Raw genomic sequence first — 17,709 nt, 5'->3', positions numbered from 1 at the left:
CTCCACAGAGAGAGATCCCAGTTGCTTGTTCCCTTGGAGGAATTGCTACTCATTGTGCTCTTGGATGAAGCTGGGAATTGTATTCCTCCAGGGAAGCAGATTTCACAAAGCAAGTACAGATTCTGGTTCTAGGAAGCCTTGATTCAAATTAAGCTGTTAGTCTTTTCTGAGCTGAAACCCAAGTAAGGGTTTAATGTCTGAAACTGCACCACTCTGCACTTGTCTGGTAGTTGTGATAATATCAGTATGGAATGATATTTTGCACTCAATCTGCCCAGTTAATAATGGAATAAACTGAAGAGCAAAGGAAAAATGAGCTTTTAGCAGGGAATTGGTGAATAATAGATGGAAAAGAGTGAAAATGCTATTCCAAAGTTTGGAAGATAGGATCCAGGTTCTCAAACCACTCTGCTTCTGCACTTACAAGCATCTTTAGCTTCTTTGGCATCTTTTGCACTTCAGCAGTAGCAGGCATGCTCTGAAAATCCATGGATGTGGTCTCCTATCCCCAGGACAATTATGCTTTCTGTCCAGATAGGCTCCTAGGATCATGTTTAGTCTGGTGGGATTTTTACTGTCTTGTTTTTAATCTTAGTTATTTATTTATTCTCCTTAGGTTAGTATCTGGAGTCCCACTTGCGACCACGTTGTATTTATCCTGTGACCATACTGTGTTTATCCTGTATGTGGAAAGCCACAACGTTAGTCCTTGCTTTAAGGAACTTAGATGTAAGTATGATAATGTGAATGTCTGTGTTTTTACAACCTTTGAAATTGAGCCAAGTTTTTCAAGGACAGCCCAGCTTTTTTTAGGGAAGTACACTCACAAGCTGGTGCATGGCAGCATACTACTTCCTTATTCCCCAATAAGGCAGTGAGGTTCAGGCAGGTACTTCTGCTTCTTCAGACTTCTCAAACACAATCTGACCTGTTTCTCCCACAGGTTTTGCCTGCAAAGAAAATCTTCCCCAGGTGGTGTGACTGTAACTAACACAGCAGTATCTCCCTGGGTCTCCAGGCAGCCTGACAGTCTGCCTGCTTTCAGCACCTGTTTGTCCTAAAGCAAGAAGCATATTGCTGTTCAGGAGAGATGAGCCTGTTTCACTTCCTTGAGTCCTCGAACTGCTGACCTGGATTAGCTGTGGACAAGACAAGAAAGTTGTCTGGAGAGGTGATAGTATGGGAGCCACATGCTCCTGCTTGCCTGAGTAGAAGCTGCGAGGGAAGGAAGGGGGATTCACCAGTAGATGTAACTTCCACCCCCTGTTTATGAATAGCCTTTTAGCAGTCCTGTTCTTGGCAGGAAAAAAATCACAATGGGAAGTCCTGAAGACCTTAAAGTAATGCCACATTAGAGTCTAGTGGTACCTTCAGTTCTGTGCAGCTTTTCCTGTGCAGTTTGCTAGAACATGCCCCAAATCCCAGTAACACCTGAGTTTCTTAGATCTTAAGGGCCACTTCTGCTAGTACTTCTTCGATTTTTGGATCTTGCTTCTTTTGAAATTCTGTTAAAGATGAGGCTAATAATCTCCTGCAACTTGTCTGGCACAGCATTTGCTATCAACTTAATTATGCAAATCTGCAATTCCAACATAATGTGAGATCCAGGCCAAGACTGGGGGTTTTTTAACTAGAATTTGGGATATTTTATTCTGTATCTCAGGAAGGTTGTCTTCAGGAAAGGGAGTAATTAGGAGCCTTCACACTGTGTAAGTCAGACTTGTTTCTTAACCTGGAGCTTGGCCTCGCTGGTGAGTTCACCATCTCCTGGGGACTTGCTCTTATTAGCACTCGGCAGGGTGCAGTTTCACTCAGTGACTGCTGCTGGCCTTCCAAGAATTTTGCTTTGAGTTGTCTTCAACAATGCTAAGTGTAAGTTGATTAAACAAACACTTCACTGTGCCCTCCAAGTCTCTGTTTTGTTTAGATCTGCCTGTTTTCTTTTTTTTGAAAGTTTTTTAATTGAAGTATAACTTATATAAAAATTGCTAGGTTAAATCTTTCAGAAATGAGTCCCTGAAGCAAGGAACTTAAATTCACATATAGACAAGCTTTGTCCCACACTGACCTGGACCTCATCTATGCATATAAGTGTCTGAAGGGAGGGAGGGTGCCAAGAGGATGAACCAGGCTCTACTTGGTGATGATGCCAAGCACTCGGATAAGAGACAATGGGCAGAAACTGATGTGCAGGAAGTTCCACCTGAACATGAGGAAGAACTTCTTTACTGTGCAGTGACCATGCACTGAGACAGGTTGCCCAGAGAGGGTGTGGAGTCTCCCTCAGCGGAGATACTCAAGAAGCATATGGAGGTAATCCTGTGCTGTGTGCTCTGGGATGACCCTGCTTGAGCAGGGAGGCTGGACCAGGTGGCCCACTGTGGTCTCTTTCAAACTGAACCATGCGATGATCTTTGTTATTGAATGCTCAGTTCTGATACAAGCTCCAACTGGCTCATTATGTTTAGTGGATCTTTGGGTGCATGGAGTGCTTTGGGTTTTTTAAAAATATTTTAGACAAACTGAAAACAGAGGAAGAATGGATCTATGTGCAAGTGCCATGTATTTGGCTGAGAAATTGCCTGGATTTGGTGGGAGCTGAATACAAAAGCAGTCAAGGACATGCAGGGCCTTTTAATAACATACTCGTTACTAGTAGGAAGCTTATCTCTGTGTCTCAGTGCTCTCTCAGCCTTGCACTTGCCCCAGTCTGTGTTGCTTGAGGATAACTTCTTTCCTTTACTTTTGTTAATATAGTAACTGATGCAAGGAAAACATGATTCAAGCCTAGATGTCTCCCTGACAGTGTGTCCTGTCATGCAGTGACGACGCCTGTTCCCCTTGGCTGCTGTGGCTGAGTGTCAGGAGGCACCTCTCTCATTTTAGTTTACATTTTATCTCCTGCAAGTCTTGAAACTCTACCTTGTCCGTGCATCTCGGAGCACAGCGTTTCTCACGGCAGGAGCCAGGTCACGGTGTTGGTCGCTGGGAGGAGTTGCAGGCTGTGCCGATGTGCAGCCGCGCCCGGCGGGTCAACGCTCCCGCAGCTCGGCGAGGTAAGACGGGCTTCAGCCAGCAGCATGCTCCCCCGGTCCCCTCCTCTTTATAATTGTATTTTTGTTTCCTTTTTTGTGTGTGTATGTGCTTGGATCCCGACTCGCAGTGTGCTGTGGAGTGCTCTCTGTATTTTCTGTGGCTGCTGACAGACCCTTGCTGGATTCCTACTGTTTATTAGCTGGTTAAATGGAGGAGACAAGAATCATTTGTGAGAGAAGTCTACTGAAATAAATGCAGCAGGTTAGATGGGATTTTGCTCTTTCGGTCATTGGCTCTTTACTTTCCTCCAAAGTGATGAGCTGGAATTACAGGGTTTGGAGCCAGAGACAAACTCTTTGAAGTGATTTATTGCAGTCCAGTAAGGCCTTAGTCCTGATTTTTGTCTCAGTACTGTCTATGCTGTATATAATTGTCATCTAGCAGGTTAATTCAGTAGTTTTGTCCTTGTTATAGGCAGAGCTTGAGATTGGTGTAAAACAAAAAAAGTCTTTTAAAAGAAGTTAGGAAGCCAAGTCATGGCATGTATTTAATGAGGCCTTTTCCCCAGGTGCTTAGGTAATTCATACCCAGTCTCTCTCATGTTAATTACATTCTAATAATCTTAATAAAGTACCTTCCTTACAGATGTTACTATGAACTCACTAAATCCTGTGATGCATCATCAGTCTTGGTGGTGTGAGCTAGAGCAAACGGCTCTGAGCAGGACAGAGGACTAGGCACACCTTAAGAATTCATTATGAACAGGAATTCTTAATTATTTTGCTGTGCCTTTCCACTGCAGTATTTTAGACATACAGTATTCTCTGAGCCTTCACACAATCAAGTATTTGTTAGTTGTTTACATTTGGACTTCATTTTGTGCAGGGCTTACCAGTGTATGTATTAGTGCTACATACAAATACTCATATTTGCCTTGCTCTGACACCAAGCTGGAGTGCCTCAGTGCTTGCAGTGGGTTCTGCTGTGTTACCAGTCAGTGCCAGATGGGAATAGGGCTCCAAAATATTTTTTGAGTGCCATATGAGAGTTATCCCCCCCTCCTTCTCCTTTCACATAAGATTGCACTGCTGTTTTCTAATCTCTTGAAGAAATCTTTCCTGGCATGTTCAGTAGGTCACCATGAATAATGTGCTTTTCTGTTTGGCAGCTAAACTGGAGTGCTGGGGGAAGGGGAAGCAGAGAGGAAGTCAAGGACTCATTCCATTCAGGGATCAGAGTGAAATCAGCACTTCTGCTGTATCATGTAAGAAAAGTAAAGCCAGCACTTTGTTCTGATGGGAGTCAACCCTTTTCCACCCGAGACCTCCTTGGTGCCTCTGAGAAAAGCAGTGGCCAGAAGGTATAAATTCACCAGGCTGCAGCAGTGAGGAGATTGGAAATAAAATGAGGGTATGAGAATACCCTTGTCAGAGGCTGAGGAGAGTGGATTTGAGCCCTTCCCCATGGCCATTTACATGTCAAAGCAAGTGGAAGAAGAGCAGAGTGCTTAGGGTGGGTGGTGGGGCTGTCCTCCTCTGAGGCAAAGGCAAAGGATCAGGCAAAGGCTGAAGTTCGGTTCATCTCGTGGTAGGAGCAGTGTCTGCTTCTGACTTGGAGCTGCTGGAGAGCTGAGAACCAGGCCTCAAACTGTTCTTCCAGGCGGTTCCGTCTATAGTTAGAGTTCAGAGGTGAGATTGTTTCCCTGTCCCGCCCTAGGAAACAGATGGTGGTAGGGTTCGGGATTTAACCCTTTCTGTCAGTAGGCTCGGGGGTTTGGCTGTTGTTAAAATGTGGTGATTCTCGAAATGGTTGGCAGCTACAGGAGTCGTGCTGCTCGCCTGCACAGTCTCTGTGGGAGGCACGTGCCCATCTGGAAAACAATTTGGCTTCCCCTGGTTACAGTGGAAGCTGGAGAGACACGCGGTGTCTGCACCGTTCCCCAACCCCAACTCCTCTGGGCTCACTAGCCCTTACTCCTCACAGCTGCCGTGCCAGAGTTCACGTTATCAGTACTTTATCACCCTCACTACGCTGCTCCAACTGCTCCCACGGGACTTTATCCTGCAGATTCGAGCGGGGATGGGGCTGAGAGCTGCGCAAGCCGACACTGATGGATGGGACTGCAGAGCTTGCCCCCAACTCACTCCCCCTTCAGTGCCATGAGAGGGAGCAGCTGCAGGAGGAGTGTCGGGGTCCTCAGCTCCGTGGGAGAAGGGGGGAATGGAGGGCAGGCACAGGCACTGCGGTGTAGCCACAGCACAGGGGCGATCACCTGGGGAGGGAGGCAGTGACTGGGCAGGTAGGAGAAGCCTCATGGGAGCCTGTAGCTGCTTCCAGCTACAAACCAAGCCCTGGTGAACTTTCTTAGTTTGAGAGTTTTCTTGTGCAGGCAAAAATCCCCCTTCACATCCAGGAAGGCAGATGACTGCCTGCCCCTGCCCTGTAGCAAAGAGCTGATGAATCATTTCCTTTTCCATATTTTAGTGAAATTGTGTTGTTCAGACCTCATCTAGAAGCTTTAATGTTTTGAGCACTTGCACTCTTCACTCTTTTCCTGCAATTGTCTCAAGAGTGGATATTTTTTGTGTCCCTCCCAACAGTAGTTGTTACTTGCTGCAAGTGTTGTGGGTGGTTGCAAATTAATATTTGTCCTCATTTTCTAGACAGTCTTTTTAATTTTTATTGTACATGGGTATTAGTGCAGTTTTTAAAGCATGAATGTGAGTTCTACCAGTGAGAAGGATCTCCATAAAGGAAACTGAGGCACTGGTGCGTGTACCTTTAGACCTTGGAGATTTTGTTCAGTTGAATATAAAGTTAGGGTCATATTAGTTCAGAATTTTGAATAACAGACTTATTAATGCTGAGATTTCTGCATAGTGAAACCACTGCTCTGTGTATTTGGCTGTTTGAGAGGAAAGTTGGCATGTCAGCAGAGAGAGATGTGTTGCTCTTTATTAGGTGAAGCTGGATACATCATCAGAGGCCTCAATTTTGATTTAAATACTGGTTGCAGTGGGAGCAGTTGTGTATAGGAAATGGGGGTTGGCTTGCTCGTATGTGTTGTTCCTGGGTTGGCAAATAGGGAGATGGACAGTGTGATTTATTGTCCAGATACTAGAAGAGGCTGGAAAGAGGTCTATTTTCAGCATTCCTATTGTAACTTAGTAAGCTAAATTAAGTACAAATAAGTAAACCCAAAGAGCAAGGAAAAAACCCTTGGACTTTGCTTAAGGCTCCTGATTACATGGGCATCTCAGCATAAAAAAAAATGAGGAAAAAGAAGCAAACAGTGCACTGAAAGGGGAAAACCTGGTACCCATCTTCTATGGGCTATCTACAATAACCAGGACCTGGTTTTCAATTATTCAGCAGGCTGCCTGTGTTGTGAAGGGCGTAACTAGGAATCAAGGTTTTTCCCCAAAGCTCCTCTTTCCTGAGTCTGATTCATATCTGCCCCTATTGTTATCTGTTGTATTCACATGGTTGGGCTTTTTTCTTTTGTTAGTCTGTTTTCCTTCCTTGTTTTTAAAGAATAGCTTATCTGTATGCCCCAGAAGGGTGTGACTCGCAGAGATCACAAGGTTTTTACAATGAGCCAAAGCCAACCTGCTGACTACAAGAGAATATGCTGTGGGGTTTGAGACATGAGTGCCACATCGCCTTTGCAAAACACGGTGATTGTACCGGGATGCACATTGGTGGGACTCGTCCAGATCCAGTGTCTACTTCCACTGCCAACAGGCAAGTCCACCTACAGCACCACCTTACCTTGGAAAAGCACAGCTCTTGTGTTTCACTGGTGTTGTGTCCACTGCCCTGTGCTTTGTGAGGGACAGGGGCAGTGGGACACAGAGCTGTGCCTGGATACTTCAGTTGTATATGCACAGTGACCAGAGCTCCAGTCTTGGGAGTAAGAAATGAGCCTTCAGCCGAGCTCTGCTGTGATGTGAGCCGGGATTGCTCATTGAAAGCCTTGTCACTCTTCACCTGCCACCTCCTGCACATTCACTGTGCTTACCTGCATATTTCATCAGGGTATTGCAAAGCCTGTAGAAGTCTGAATTCACTCTGTTCAAATCTTAGAGTGTACTCTTGTTACAATAGTAGAAGGAGAGGGAAGGCACCGATTTGTCTGGTTTTAATTTTTTTGTCAGGAGCCTTTGAAATGGATGACAGAGCAGAGTCTCTGATGACTGTACATCTTTTCGCCCACTTGGGACACTCATTTGTTCTGCAGCAAACTCTGGATCGGCTTTTGGAGTGGATCTGCCTGGACATTCGTCTTTTCCTGGTGTCTGAGAGAATTACTCCATTGAAATACTATGAGAGATATCACAAGAGAAGCTATGGCTTTCCCGGAATATCTGTTCTCCTTTTTCTACATGAGGACTTGGGAGAAGAACGGATTTTCCAGGTCCATGAGCAATTCCAGCGTCCACCCTGGAGGTACCAGTGTGCCCAGATTGCTAATGGGCAAAGCCACCTCTATGCCCCAGCTCACCAGGACTTCTATGCCCTGGATGACCAGCTGCCTGTGTGGGGCATCAGGCGGGTGCACTGTGGCCCCGAAATCCTGCGTGTCACCCTCCACTGCAGTTTTGATAACTATGAAGATGCAGTGAGGCTCTACGAGATGATCCTACAGAAAGAAGCAACTGTGCAGAAGAGTAACTTCTCTGTCTTTGTGCTGCACAAGACCCAACACGTGGCTGTGCAGCTCTGCCTGAAGCAGCTGCCCATCGGGGTGGCTGCTGAGCCCAGGGAGTCGTCAGCCTTGCAGTTCAAGGTGCAAGAAATCGGGCAGCTGGTGGCCCTCCTGCCTAACCAGTGTATTCCTATCAGCAGCACCAGATGGCAAACACAGGACTATGAAGGAAACATAATTCTGCTTCAGGTATGTGTCTGTGGTGCTCTGGCAGGAGAGTTTGTTTGTTGTTTTGTGGGGGATTTTTTGGTTTTTGTTTTTTGTTTGTTTTTTTTTTCCCAAGGAAAGCAGGACTGGTTCACAATAGAAATTATAGTTTTGCTTGTTCATGTTTTTGTTTTGACCTTGTGAATGCAGTAATGGTGTCTGCCAGTGCTGTGATTCTGTTGGTAAATACAAGCACTGAGCCTTGAAATGTTTTCATACTGCTAAATTAACATCATTACTGCCTGCCTGAAATGGAGAGTATTAATGTTTTTAGAGCAGGGTAGTTTAACATCTTCCCTTCTTTGCCTCAAACAAATGATTGTAGCAGCTTACTCTTTTTCTGGTAAGTCATTGCAATATAAATGTTTTTGAAAGCAGATTTTTGGCATCCAAACCCAGAAATTTTGTAAGTGTAGTGTTGATACAACATCGCCTGCAATAGATATTGTGAGCTCATGACTGAGTTGCATTTGGGCAAAAGTGCTAATGAGTTGTATCATAGGAAATCTCTCCCTTTTCTGCTCATGTGTGTGGCCCAGCAATTTTATGAATACAAATAAATAAAAAAAGGCAAAGTGTGTGCTGAGATGATGTGTAGTGAGAATTATACATGTGAACAGGAGGGCAGTTTAGTTCCGATTGTTTTATTTCAATTGTAACAACACCACCACAACCACCTCTGGTTATTTTTTCTTGCAATTTGGATTTTAAATTATTTGCCCATGCTGTGCTTTTGATTTTTCCTTCCAGGACTCATCTATTACAGATAAAGTTAATTTCTCTGTAGAGCCTATTTTTATGCTACTCTGAATACTAATCCTCAGGGCAGTCCTTGCTGCCTCATTCAGTATCATTTTATATACTGGTTTGACTCCCTCTTGGACTGGACTAGGCCCTGGGAATCTTCATATAGCTTTGAAGTTGGTACTCCCTGGAGCAGATGACTGGGCCAGGTGACCTCCAAAGGTCCCTTCCTAAAGTACTGTGGTTCATCCTTCTATAGATATAAGGTATTTAAGCTGACAGATGTACATGAATTCATTGGCAAGAAATTTGGAAGCTTTTTTGGGGATGTAGCCATACTGCACTGTGCTCCTTGAAAAGGAAGGTGTAATCCACCTGCACTTTGAGGATGTGTCTCATGTCCATGCTCTACCAAGCAGGCTGACAGCCTAGCATGTAACACTTTATTCTGCAGCCCTTCAGTTCATACTGTAAATCTTTATTCTCAGTATCTGCAATTTACCTCCCCTACCCCAAATTTCTCTCGCATTTCAAACCAAATCACGGGTCTGCTCATGAACTCCACCAAGGAGTTGTCAGTCCCCCATGAAATCAGTTGTGGTAACTGGGAGTGACTCTCTTTTCAAGTGCTTATCTAGCTTCCCCATGAAAAAAATGTGAACTTTTTGTATCCACAATGTACTGTGGCAAGGACCTCCCTAGCTCTGCTACCACTTTCCTTTACTTGCCACTGGGTCCAGCTGGCTTCAGCTGATGGCCTCTTCTTCCTTCATTATACAAGACCTATCGGTTTCTCCAGGTCACTAATGGTGTTTTAAGTATTTTATCCTCTCCCTCCCAAACTTACATTTGTCTAACGCTTAAAATTCCCAGCGTATGTGATTGTTTCTTTACTGTGCTTGCAATTACTCTTTTCTGATCATTTCCAGCTCTGTAATGGTCTGTTCTGTGCTGCAGATGGTCCTGCTCTGGGACCAGAGCTTCTCCATGCATAACAATGTTCTCTACTCTGCTAGGAATAATTCTAAACAGTTCATTTGCCTTCCAGACTGCTGTCAGTGACTGAACTGATTCTAACACAGTGCTATCTGTCACAGAGATGGGACCTGCTGCAGTCAGCTTATGACCCAGAATTATGTATGTGAAGCTGGGGTTGGTTTTTTTCCATGTGCATCACATTACCTACTTTGTTTCATCTGCCATTACTCAGGCTTGCAAGACTCCTGTGCTGTTCTAGTGGAGTTCTAACTGACTCACACTGCAGGTGACCTCAGCACAGCAAGGATGGCTAAGAACATCATCATTTGTTCAAGCTGCAACTCTATGTTAACAGGGTTCTCTCTAAATTTTCTTCAACAGGTTCAAAACAGCTCCAAGCCCCTTGAAACAAACGTTGGGCTTTCCCAGCATAATAATAATACAGGCACTGGAAAAATCCTAGAGGACTTTGCCCCAGTCTCTCTCCCAGTAAAGCAGGGAAGTCCTTGGCAGAGAAGCCGGGAGCTCAGAGCTGTGAAGGGTAAACCAAAATCTGACCGAAGTGAAGTCCTTGCTCCTGAGCAAGCCGGCAGTGACCTCCACAGGCACTTCTGCTCTTCTCACAGTGTTCCAGCAGCCCGGTCGCGGTGGGAAGCCCCGTCCCTCTGCAGGCAGGGAAGCAGCAAAATGCAGGTTCCTCCCCAGGAGAGCCGCCCTCGCCGGCGGGCGACAGAGACCAACGTGGACACCGGGCTCGCCGTGTCGGGTCCCGGGAGTGGCCGCTGCCCACTGAACCACTTCTCCAGGGCCCTGCGGAGCAGCCTCCTGCAGCTGCAGGACCCCACGGATGGGGCCAGCAGTGCCCTGCCCTCCCAGGACAGGCCCCAGCTGCTGTTTGCTGCAGTCAAAAGAAGTAAAGGAGAAGGGCAAAGAACTTTGAGCTTCCACTCACAAACACCACAAGCCAGTCCTGCAAACAGAGCAGAGGATGAGGAGGAGGAATTCTTTATATGACTGAAAACAAGCATGCCAGATGGACTCATCCTTCCCAAATGACAGCAGAGCACGTTTGGGTGTGCTGTGCCTCCTCGTGCTGTGATTGCTGCTGCTCTGTGTCCCTATGCAGCTGTGACATCTCAGTGGTGGGTTCACCAGGCTAGACACTAACTGTCCATGAAGAGATGTTAAGGAGGCTGCAGGCAAAGCAGGAAAAATAACATTGTGTTTACAGAAAATTGGTGTGGGTTTTTTAATGCAGATTAGGGAAGGTATTATTGTGCAATGAATAGGAATAAGCCACGTGACTTGTAGAGCCGTTCTAAGATGCCAAAAACTAGCCAGTGACATCTTCAGATGGCACTTGAAGGTGCAGTTTCCCTAAACTGCCCAAGTGGCTGGATGCCCCCAGCCATAGGGACTCACCCTGCCTTGCCAGGACATAGTGGGACAAGGCAGTGACATGGTCACAGTGGTTATGCTGATTTTCCTCTGTGTTCCTTCTTGCTTTCCCTGTTGCTGGTATTTAAAATCTAAAAGTGTTGTCAATTTTATGCAAGGTGTGAAACATAAGAATGTTAAGTATTTTTGAAGAAAAAACATTTGTAGTGAGATCTTTTCCCCAAATGAGCACAATACCCACTAAAAACAAACACTTGCAGAGAAGTGCCTGTAAGACCTGCTGTTGCCTATTCATATGACACTTAACAAAATAAACCCAGGCTTTTAGACCAGTGTGCAGTTATCAGCAGGCAATCCCAATTGGGTTTTAATTAACAGAAGACAAGAGAAATTAAGAATCTTGGAGGAAATTGCTGAGTGCTGGAGAGTAAAAAGAACAGAAGAAATGAAGTAATGTTTCAGCAACAGATGTTGAAGTTACTCCCATCTTGATCAATAGCTTTCTTTTCTCAAGCAGGCTTAAGTAAATCTCAAAGGGAAAGGGATAGGAAGAATATTATGGAGAAGTGAAATTATTCTAAGAAAAGCCACATCTGATCATACCTTCCAAACAATACAATAAGGAGGTATTTTCTCCTTTAAATATATCTGAATTCTGCTTTACACAAAAATGTGGATTTGTTTGAAGGACGCTTTCTCATCACCTCTTCTTAGCTCAGAACTCAAGTTGACAGGTGGTGGCTTCTTCTGGCCTGAGGAGAAGCAGAGGGTGATGGGCACCCTTCCTGCAAAGGGGGTCTCACACAATTTTATGGGTATTTACATGTACATGTGCCAGCTGAGGACAGCCCAGGTTGCTTCCTTACCTGCCTCTGTTGCTGGTGGGCTGTGCAGCCCTGTGGGGCTGGAGAGCGATGCCATTGCTGGGTGTTAGCTCAGAGTTTAGAAGTTTGAAGGCACAGCTGCGTTGGTCTGAAGAGCTGTGGGGGATATAGGGGAGTCCCTGCTCGAGGCCTCCATGCCCTCCCAACTGGTCCTGCCCTTCGATTCGGGGACCAAAACCAGAACAGGACCCTTAGTTCACTGGACATTTACAAACACCCCCTCCATGTTTTCATGAGGGGGTAATTATTTAATCTTATCTAGGATGCTAGAAACATAGCCAGGGCTTTTCAGAGCTGGAGAAAATGCCTGGTCAACCAGGGAAGTGGCCAAGAAGGGATCTTGCAGGTGGGCTGGCTCTCTGAACACGCTGTGGTGTGTGTGAGGGAGGGCTGGGAGGGAGATCAGAGCAGGACTAAACATGGGGTTACAGCCCTGGCAGTCGGCACGAACAGGGTATTCATGAACTCAGAAATAAAGCCAGAAATGTGATTACTGGAAGATAGGGCTTTCAAGAGGTATTTCATGGCCTTCTCTCTACTCCATCATGCTAAAAGTAATTCAAGGTGACTGTTTTAGCATAATTTTACTTTACCCAAGAGAAAGAGGGTGTTTAACCATGCAAGGAGCTTCCAGGTAAGCAGCCAGAGTGGGAGGATGCATGAGATATGTGGGGCTGACAAGGCTGGCAATGAGATCAGACGTGGCTTCCCATCCTGTGTGCTGATCCCAGCAAAGCACACTGGGGAAAACAACCTTAGTGGGAAACTGAAAAGGGAGTTTGAAAGTTATGCTTAGAGGTATGATGGCATCACAACCCTGAATGGAGGGAAATGCAGTGTACATGTCATGCTTGATATAAATGATTCAGTCTGGTGGAAATGACTCAGACCTGGTTGTGACCATTGGGGTAATGGTGCTGTGGATACTGAGCTGCTGATTCCTCTGATGATTCCTCAACTGACGGCAGCCAAGGTGGTCAGGTTGTTTGACACTCTCTAACCAAGATTTCGGTTTTGAGCTGTGCACTTTTTGAGAGCAGTGGACACCCTGTGTTGTGTGAGGCAGTGCTACACGTGGGAGTGGGGCATGACCCTGGGACTCCTGTGAGCGCTGCTGTTGGGTGACCCCCCTGCTAGGAGGGAGCAGAGATGCTGCCATGGCTGTGCTCACAAGGAATGATGGTGAATAGTCCCAGTCTGAAAGGAAAGGCTTTTCTCCAGTGACAATTGCACAATCTGGGCCATGGAGGGAGGAAATCTCTTCTTGCAGGAGTAGGGTGTGTGCTGAGAGAGGGAGCCATGTGTAGTGGGGGTCAGGGGGAGCAGGAGAGTTCACTCTGGGGTCACCTTAACACAACCTGCAAAGGCGAGTACTGTTGCTTTTTTTGTTTTAGCCTCTGGCTGCAGAAATTGTGCTTTTGTCTCTTCTGAAGCAAGCACAGTGGTATTTCTGAGGGATGAGTTGCTGGGAAGGAGTGGGAACACTCCCTGATGCCTGGATACAAGCACAAAGGCGAGGGGTGCTCCCTTGCTCCCCACTCCTGGCGTGGTGCCATGGTGCAGGCAGGCACCCAGGAAACCACTGGAGTCAGCAGTTAGACCACAGGCTCAGCCTCTCATGTTAAAAAGAAGCTGGCAAGCTTAATTCTTTGGGGGAAAAAAATGCTGAATGCACTTTTCTTTCCTGAGTTCTGGACCATTCATCTTTCATTAATGCCTTTGTAAATCCTGAGGTATTCCTGTGAGCATAGCCAAGCTTCCCAGATTTACACTGGTGGGTCTGGGCTGCGAGTTTTCCTTCTTTCAGCTCAGGCAGGATATTTTCATCTGTGTTGGTGCTGTGTTCTGTACGCAGGACAAACAAGTCTCACAGCCGCTTGGTGGAGGAAAACCCACCACTTGTATCAGAAATCCTGCATTTGTGGTGGGGACACAAACCAGAAATTCTCATTAGCTGGAGGCGAGTGTGGCAGCTCCAGCCCCTGCACGGGCGGTGCCGTTGTGTGCTCCGGGCACCCACCAGAGTGCACCCACTGCCCGGGCAGGGGGGCTGTGCTGCCGTAACCTGCACGGGAAGGGTCCAGGTGTGACTGGTGGGTGCCACTGCTCACCTGCGCAGGGCTGCAGCTGTGGTGGTCATTTTCCTCTATTGTCCCCTCACCTCTTGGTCTTTGCAGTTTGCCATATCACTACTATTACTATTACTATTACTATTACTATTACTATTACTATTACTATTACTATTACCATGTTTGTCTGTTTTCTGTTGTGTCCATGTGGCTGTCGCGCCCGAGCCGCCCATCGGGGCGTGAGCTGGTGGGTTCCCGGAGTGCGGGGGCTGCCGGCGGGGCTGCCGGCCCGTCCCTGTCGCACCAGCTCCGCCTGGTGCCCGCCAGCGGCATCTTTGCTCCTATGGCTCCATAGCCTCAATAGGGAGGTAGGACCTGCCTGCAGCCCACCCTGGTCACGTGTCCCTCCGCTCCTCCGCCTCCTCAGGCTTTGCCTTTCTGCAGCACCGGGACTGGTTCAACGTGGTTGAGCTCCTTATGGAGCTTCTTGTAAGGCTTTTCAGTCCCAGTCCCACCCTTGCAGTAATTGAAGCTTTTAATCCTCACTTTCATTAACATTGAATTACACGATACATAAGAAAGCAATAGAGATACTAATAACAAAGAAACTCAATTTATGTCTCGTTCATTAATTTTTTCTGACAGCAAACTAGTTAATTAAGGAGATCTGTCACATAAGTGACAGGGGGAAATGGAGATCTTCTTTATCATGTGTTATTGTTTTGTTGGCAGCTTCAGTCATTGATGCTCTGCAATGTCATGTGTGGTTGTTACTGTGCATCTGCTGCGTGTACAGAGAGGTTAGAAATGCTACTGTCATGCTTACAAAGATGTTTTGCTAAAAAATGCTGTGACTTCTCCCTTTTCACCAAAGGATCACTCTTGTATTGTCATGAATTAACCCTGTTCCCATTTATGGAGGACACAATCCATTGTGTGGTAGAGCAGAGCGGGAAGTGGGACTTTTGCTTCATTGGGAAAGAGTGGGAGGACATATAGAATGCTCCAGGTCATGGCTGCACTCTGTGCTTTCCTTGCAAAGTGGATTATGAAGCTCAAAGCATTGAGGCTTTGCTTTTCTCTACTACTGAGGAATAGGGAACTTCCACTGAAGCCAAAGTAAAGTCAAGGAGAGGTCTGGGCTCTCAGAGGGAGACAGAGGGCCTGGGGGCTCCCTGTAGTAGCACCCTCTATGTGTGGCACACATCCTTCTCTCCTCCACTGTGAAGCCCCACATCATACCCTGTGGGTTGGCAATCAGGAGGATTCTCTACAGCCCCTTTAGACTGAAGTGCTGCAGACACTGCTCAAGGAAGGGCCACTGCCCTCCTGTGGTCTGGAACTCCCTGCCCATGCCTCCTGACACCTCCTGCAGACAGATCTGGCTTTGCAGCAGCTGTTTGGGCCTGCATGGCAAAGATGTAAGGTCCTGCTGCTGAATTTTGCTGAGTAAATCTCCAAATATTAGTCATGTCAGTCTGACAGATCAGCTGGTGTGGGACATGCAGGAGCATAGTGGGAGCACACACATGCCAGGCTGGGGACTCAGCTGGTACAGAGCCACCCAACTTGTCCATGTTCCTGATGTCATTCTGCTTTTGTCCCCTTCTCCAGTAAGCATTGTTATGCAAGCCTTGCCAGGACCTTTCTTTTGTCCTCAGGGAAGTGAAAACTCATTTTTCCTTCAGTCTTCTGGCCGTTCTCTCCCAGCACGGGGCTGGCTTACCCCTGTGGTGGCTCAGTGTAGTGGAGGTGCACTGCTGTTTGTAACCCCGGTGCCAAACATGCCATGGATAGAAATGTAACGTGAGAGAACAAAATGCCATTTGCAAGACCTGCCTGACACCTGCAGTATATTCCTCAGAGTGATTACTCCTTAAGGCCCCTCTTCTGCCAAAGGCAGGTGTGCCTGCAGCCTGGGCTTCAGCAGCAAGCACTGTAGGGGATCTGTCCCATTCTCAGTGTTAGCAGTTCCAAATACGCTTTATTTTCAGGAATTGCTCCTCATTTTCGCTGTGATATCCCAAGCTGAACATCCCAAATACTTAGTATGTCTATGGAAAGAAGTATCAGAAATATTCCCCTACATGGAAAGTATAACAGCAGAAATACAGAATAACAAAACATAACAGCCATTACAATAAAATATTTATTTCCTGTTACCATGTATTGGTCGTCTTTAGGCATAGAGAATGCACCCAATCCACTTAACCTATTTTTTATGAGGGAAATAGGGATCACACCCAAGTTTGTGAGGGCATCTGGAAGAAAAAAACCAGTATGTCAGGAAACAGTCGGTATGGGTCTGTTGTCCTGGGCACTACCAGGAGGCAGTCACATCTTCCACAGAATTTCTCAACCTCCCCTTTCAGCAGACTCCTCCCGACACCACAACTGCATTGCAGTTTGCTGTGCTGTGCTTCTAATGTTTAATTCTCATCATTTGAGAGAGGTTTTGAGAGGTTTCCATCTCCCATGGAGCACTTGCATTAATATTCCAGTTCAGGATCTCAGTTCTGCTGCTGGTTACCGGGAAGGACACAACTGCTCCCTGTTAGGGTGAATTTATATTCTTTAAGAGTTCCAAAAGCTTTCTTCTCCCCTATCACCCTCCTTCAGGCACTGGCAGCCTGGCTATGCTGGGAGGTGATTAGGTTTGTAAATTTGTTCCTGCAGACACTTGGTGACACCATTAGTTTTCTCATCTCACTCGTGCAGCTGAAATTGTGACAGCATCACTTCTTTAATTGGGATCATCTCAAGTAGCATCTCAGCATCAGAAGAAGCCTCATAAGGTGCAGGCCTGGGTAGGCACAGAGCAGGCAGGAGCCACTGGGGCTGTTAGCTGTCACGGGTGGTAGAGATTGATTCTCTCTTTCCAAACCTGGAAGATAGGATGTGAGATCCCTTGACAGCTGAATGGAGGTGGAAGATGTACCTTGCTTTGAAGTAACCCCCTGCGCCCCATTGGCATAACTGGGTTTTGGCACCTTGGCATGCAGAAACAGGAGAAAGTTCTTCCTCTTTCTTCTCTGGTCTTAGTTTTGGCTCACTGCTGCTCCCTTGAGAGTGGCACAAGTGATGGAGGAAGGATGAGGTATCCAAGGTATCCCAGCACTTCTTCCACTGTGTCTTTTGTGCCCTTGCATCACTGGTTGTGATGTGCTCGTAATTGGGATTGTCCCTGGTGGGTGTGATGATGGGGAAAATGTGTTCTCTCTCTGTACTTGGCATCTGGGATGGGAAGGGGTGTAGTTAAAGCTGTGATCCCTCAGTGCCTGGGCCACCTTTGTCTCTTTCTTCACACCATGGCAGTGAGTGCTTGTGCTGGGCTGGGGGGACCAAATGTCTCTGCAGAGCTCCATACAGCCCCAAGTCATCCTTAGTCACTGCAGGGAGGGGAACACCCAGCCAGGGCTGCAGGCAGTGCTCTGGGAAGGGGGCTCGTGCCACGCTAGGCTGCCCTCATGCTGCCCAAGAGAGAGCATGTCAGAGCACCTCATCTTGGCCCAAGATTTGTATCCCAGCATCCCCACTTCTCCTTCCCTGTTTCCTCCCCACTGTCCTGCAGGTGATGCTCATCGGGTCTCACAGCTGGTGTGCAGCAGAAGGGGTTGACAGGGGCTATGGTGTGGGGCAGGAGCAGGTAGGTGGCTTTGTGACTCTGCTGTGGGCAAAGGACAGT

General features: G+C 46.8%; 1 protein-coding gene across 1 annotated transcript; it reads left to right on the top strand.

Annotated features, from left to right (window-relative positions):
- Positions 1–3,208: 3,208 nt before the first annotated feature.
- On the top strand, positions 3,209–12,318 carry FAM124B (family with sequence similarity 124 member B). Its single transcript, XM_071566364.1, has 5 exons — positions 3,209–3,297; positions 4,205–4,300; positions 6,571–6,780; positions 7,194–7,933; positions 10,055–12,318. Exons 3-5 carry the CDS (start codon positions 6,684–6,686, stop codon positions 10,685–10,687), a joined length of 1,470 nt encoding a protein of 489 aa, XP_071422465.1. The 5' UTR covers positions 3,209–3,297; positions 4,205–4,300; positions 6,571–6,683; the 3' UTR covers positions 10,688–12,318.
- Positions 12,319–17,709: the final 5,391 nt, after the last annotated feature.

Source organism: Pithys albifrons, chromosome 11 (assembly GCF_047495875.1).
Source record: "Pithys albifrons albifrons isolate INPA30051 chromosome 11, PitAlb_v1, whole genome shotgun sequence".
In the NCBI taxonomy this organism is placed as follows: Eukaryota; Metazoa; Chordata; class Aves; order Passeriformes; family Thamnophilidae; genus Pithys; species Pithys albifrons.
The sequence above is the reverse complement of the archived record's forward strand: the minus strand, read 5'-3'. Positions and strand labels throughout refer to the sequence as shown.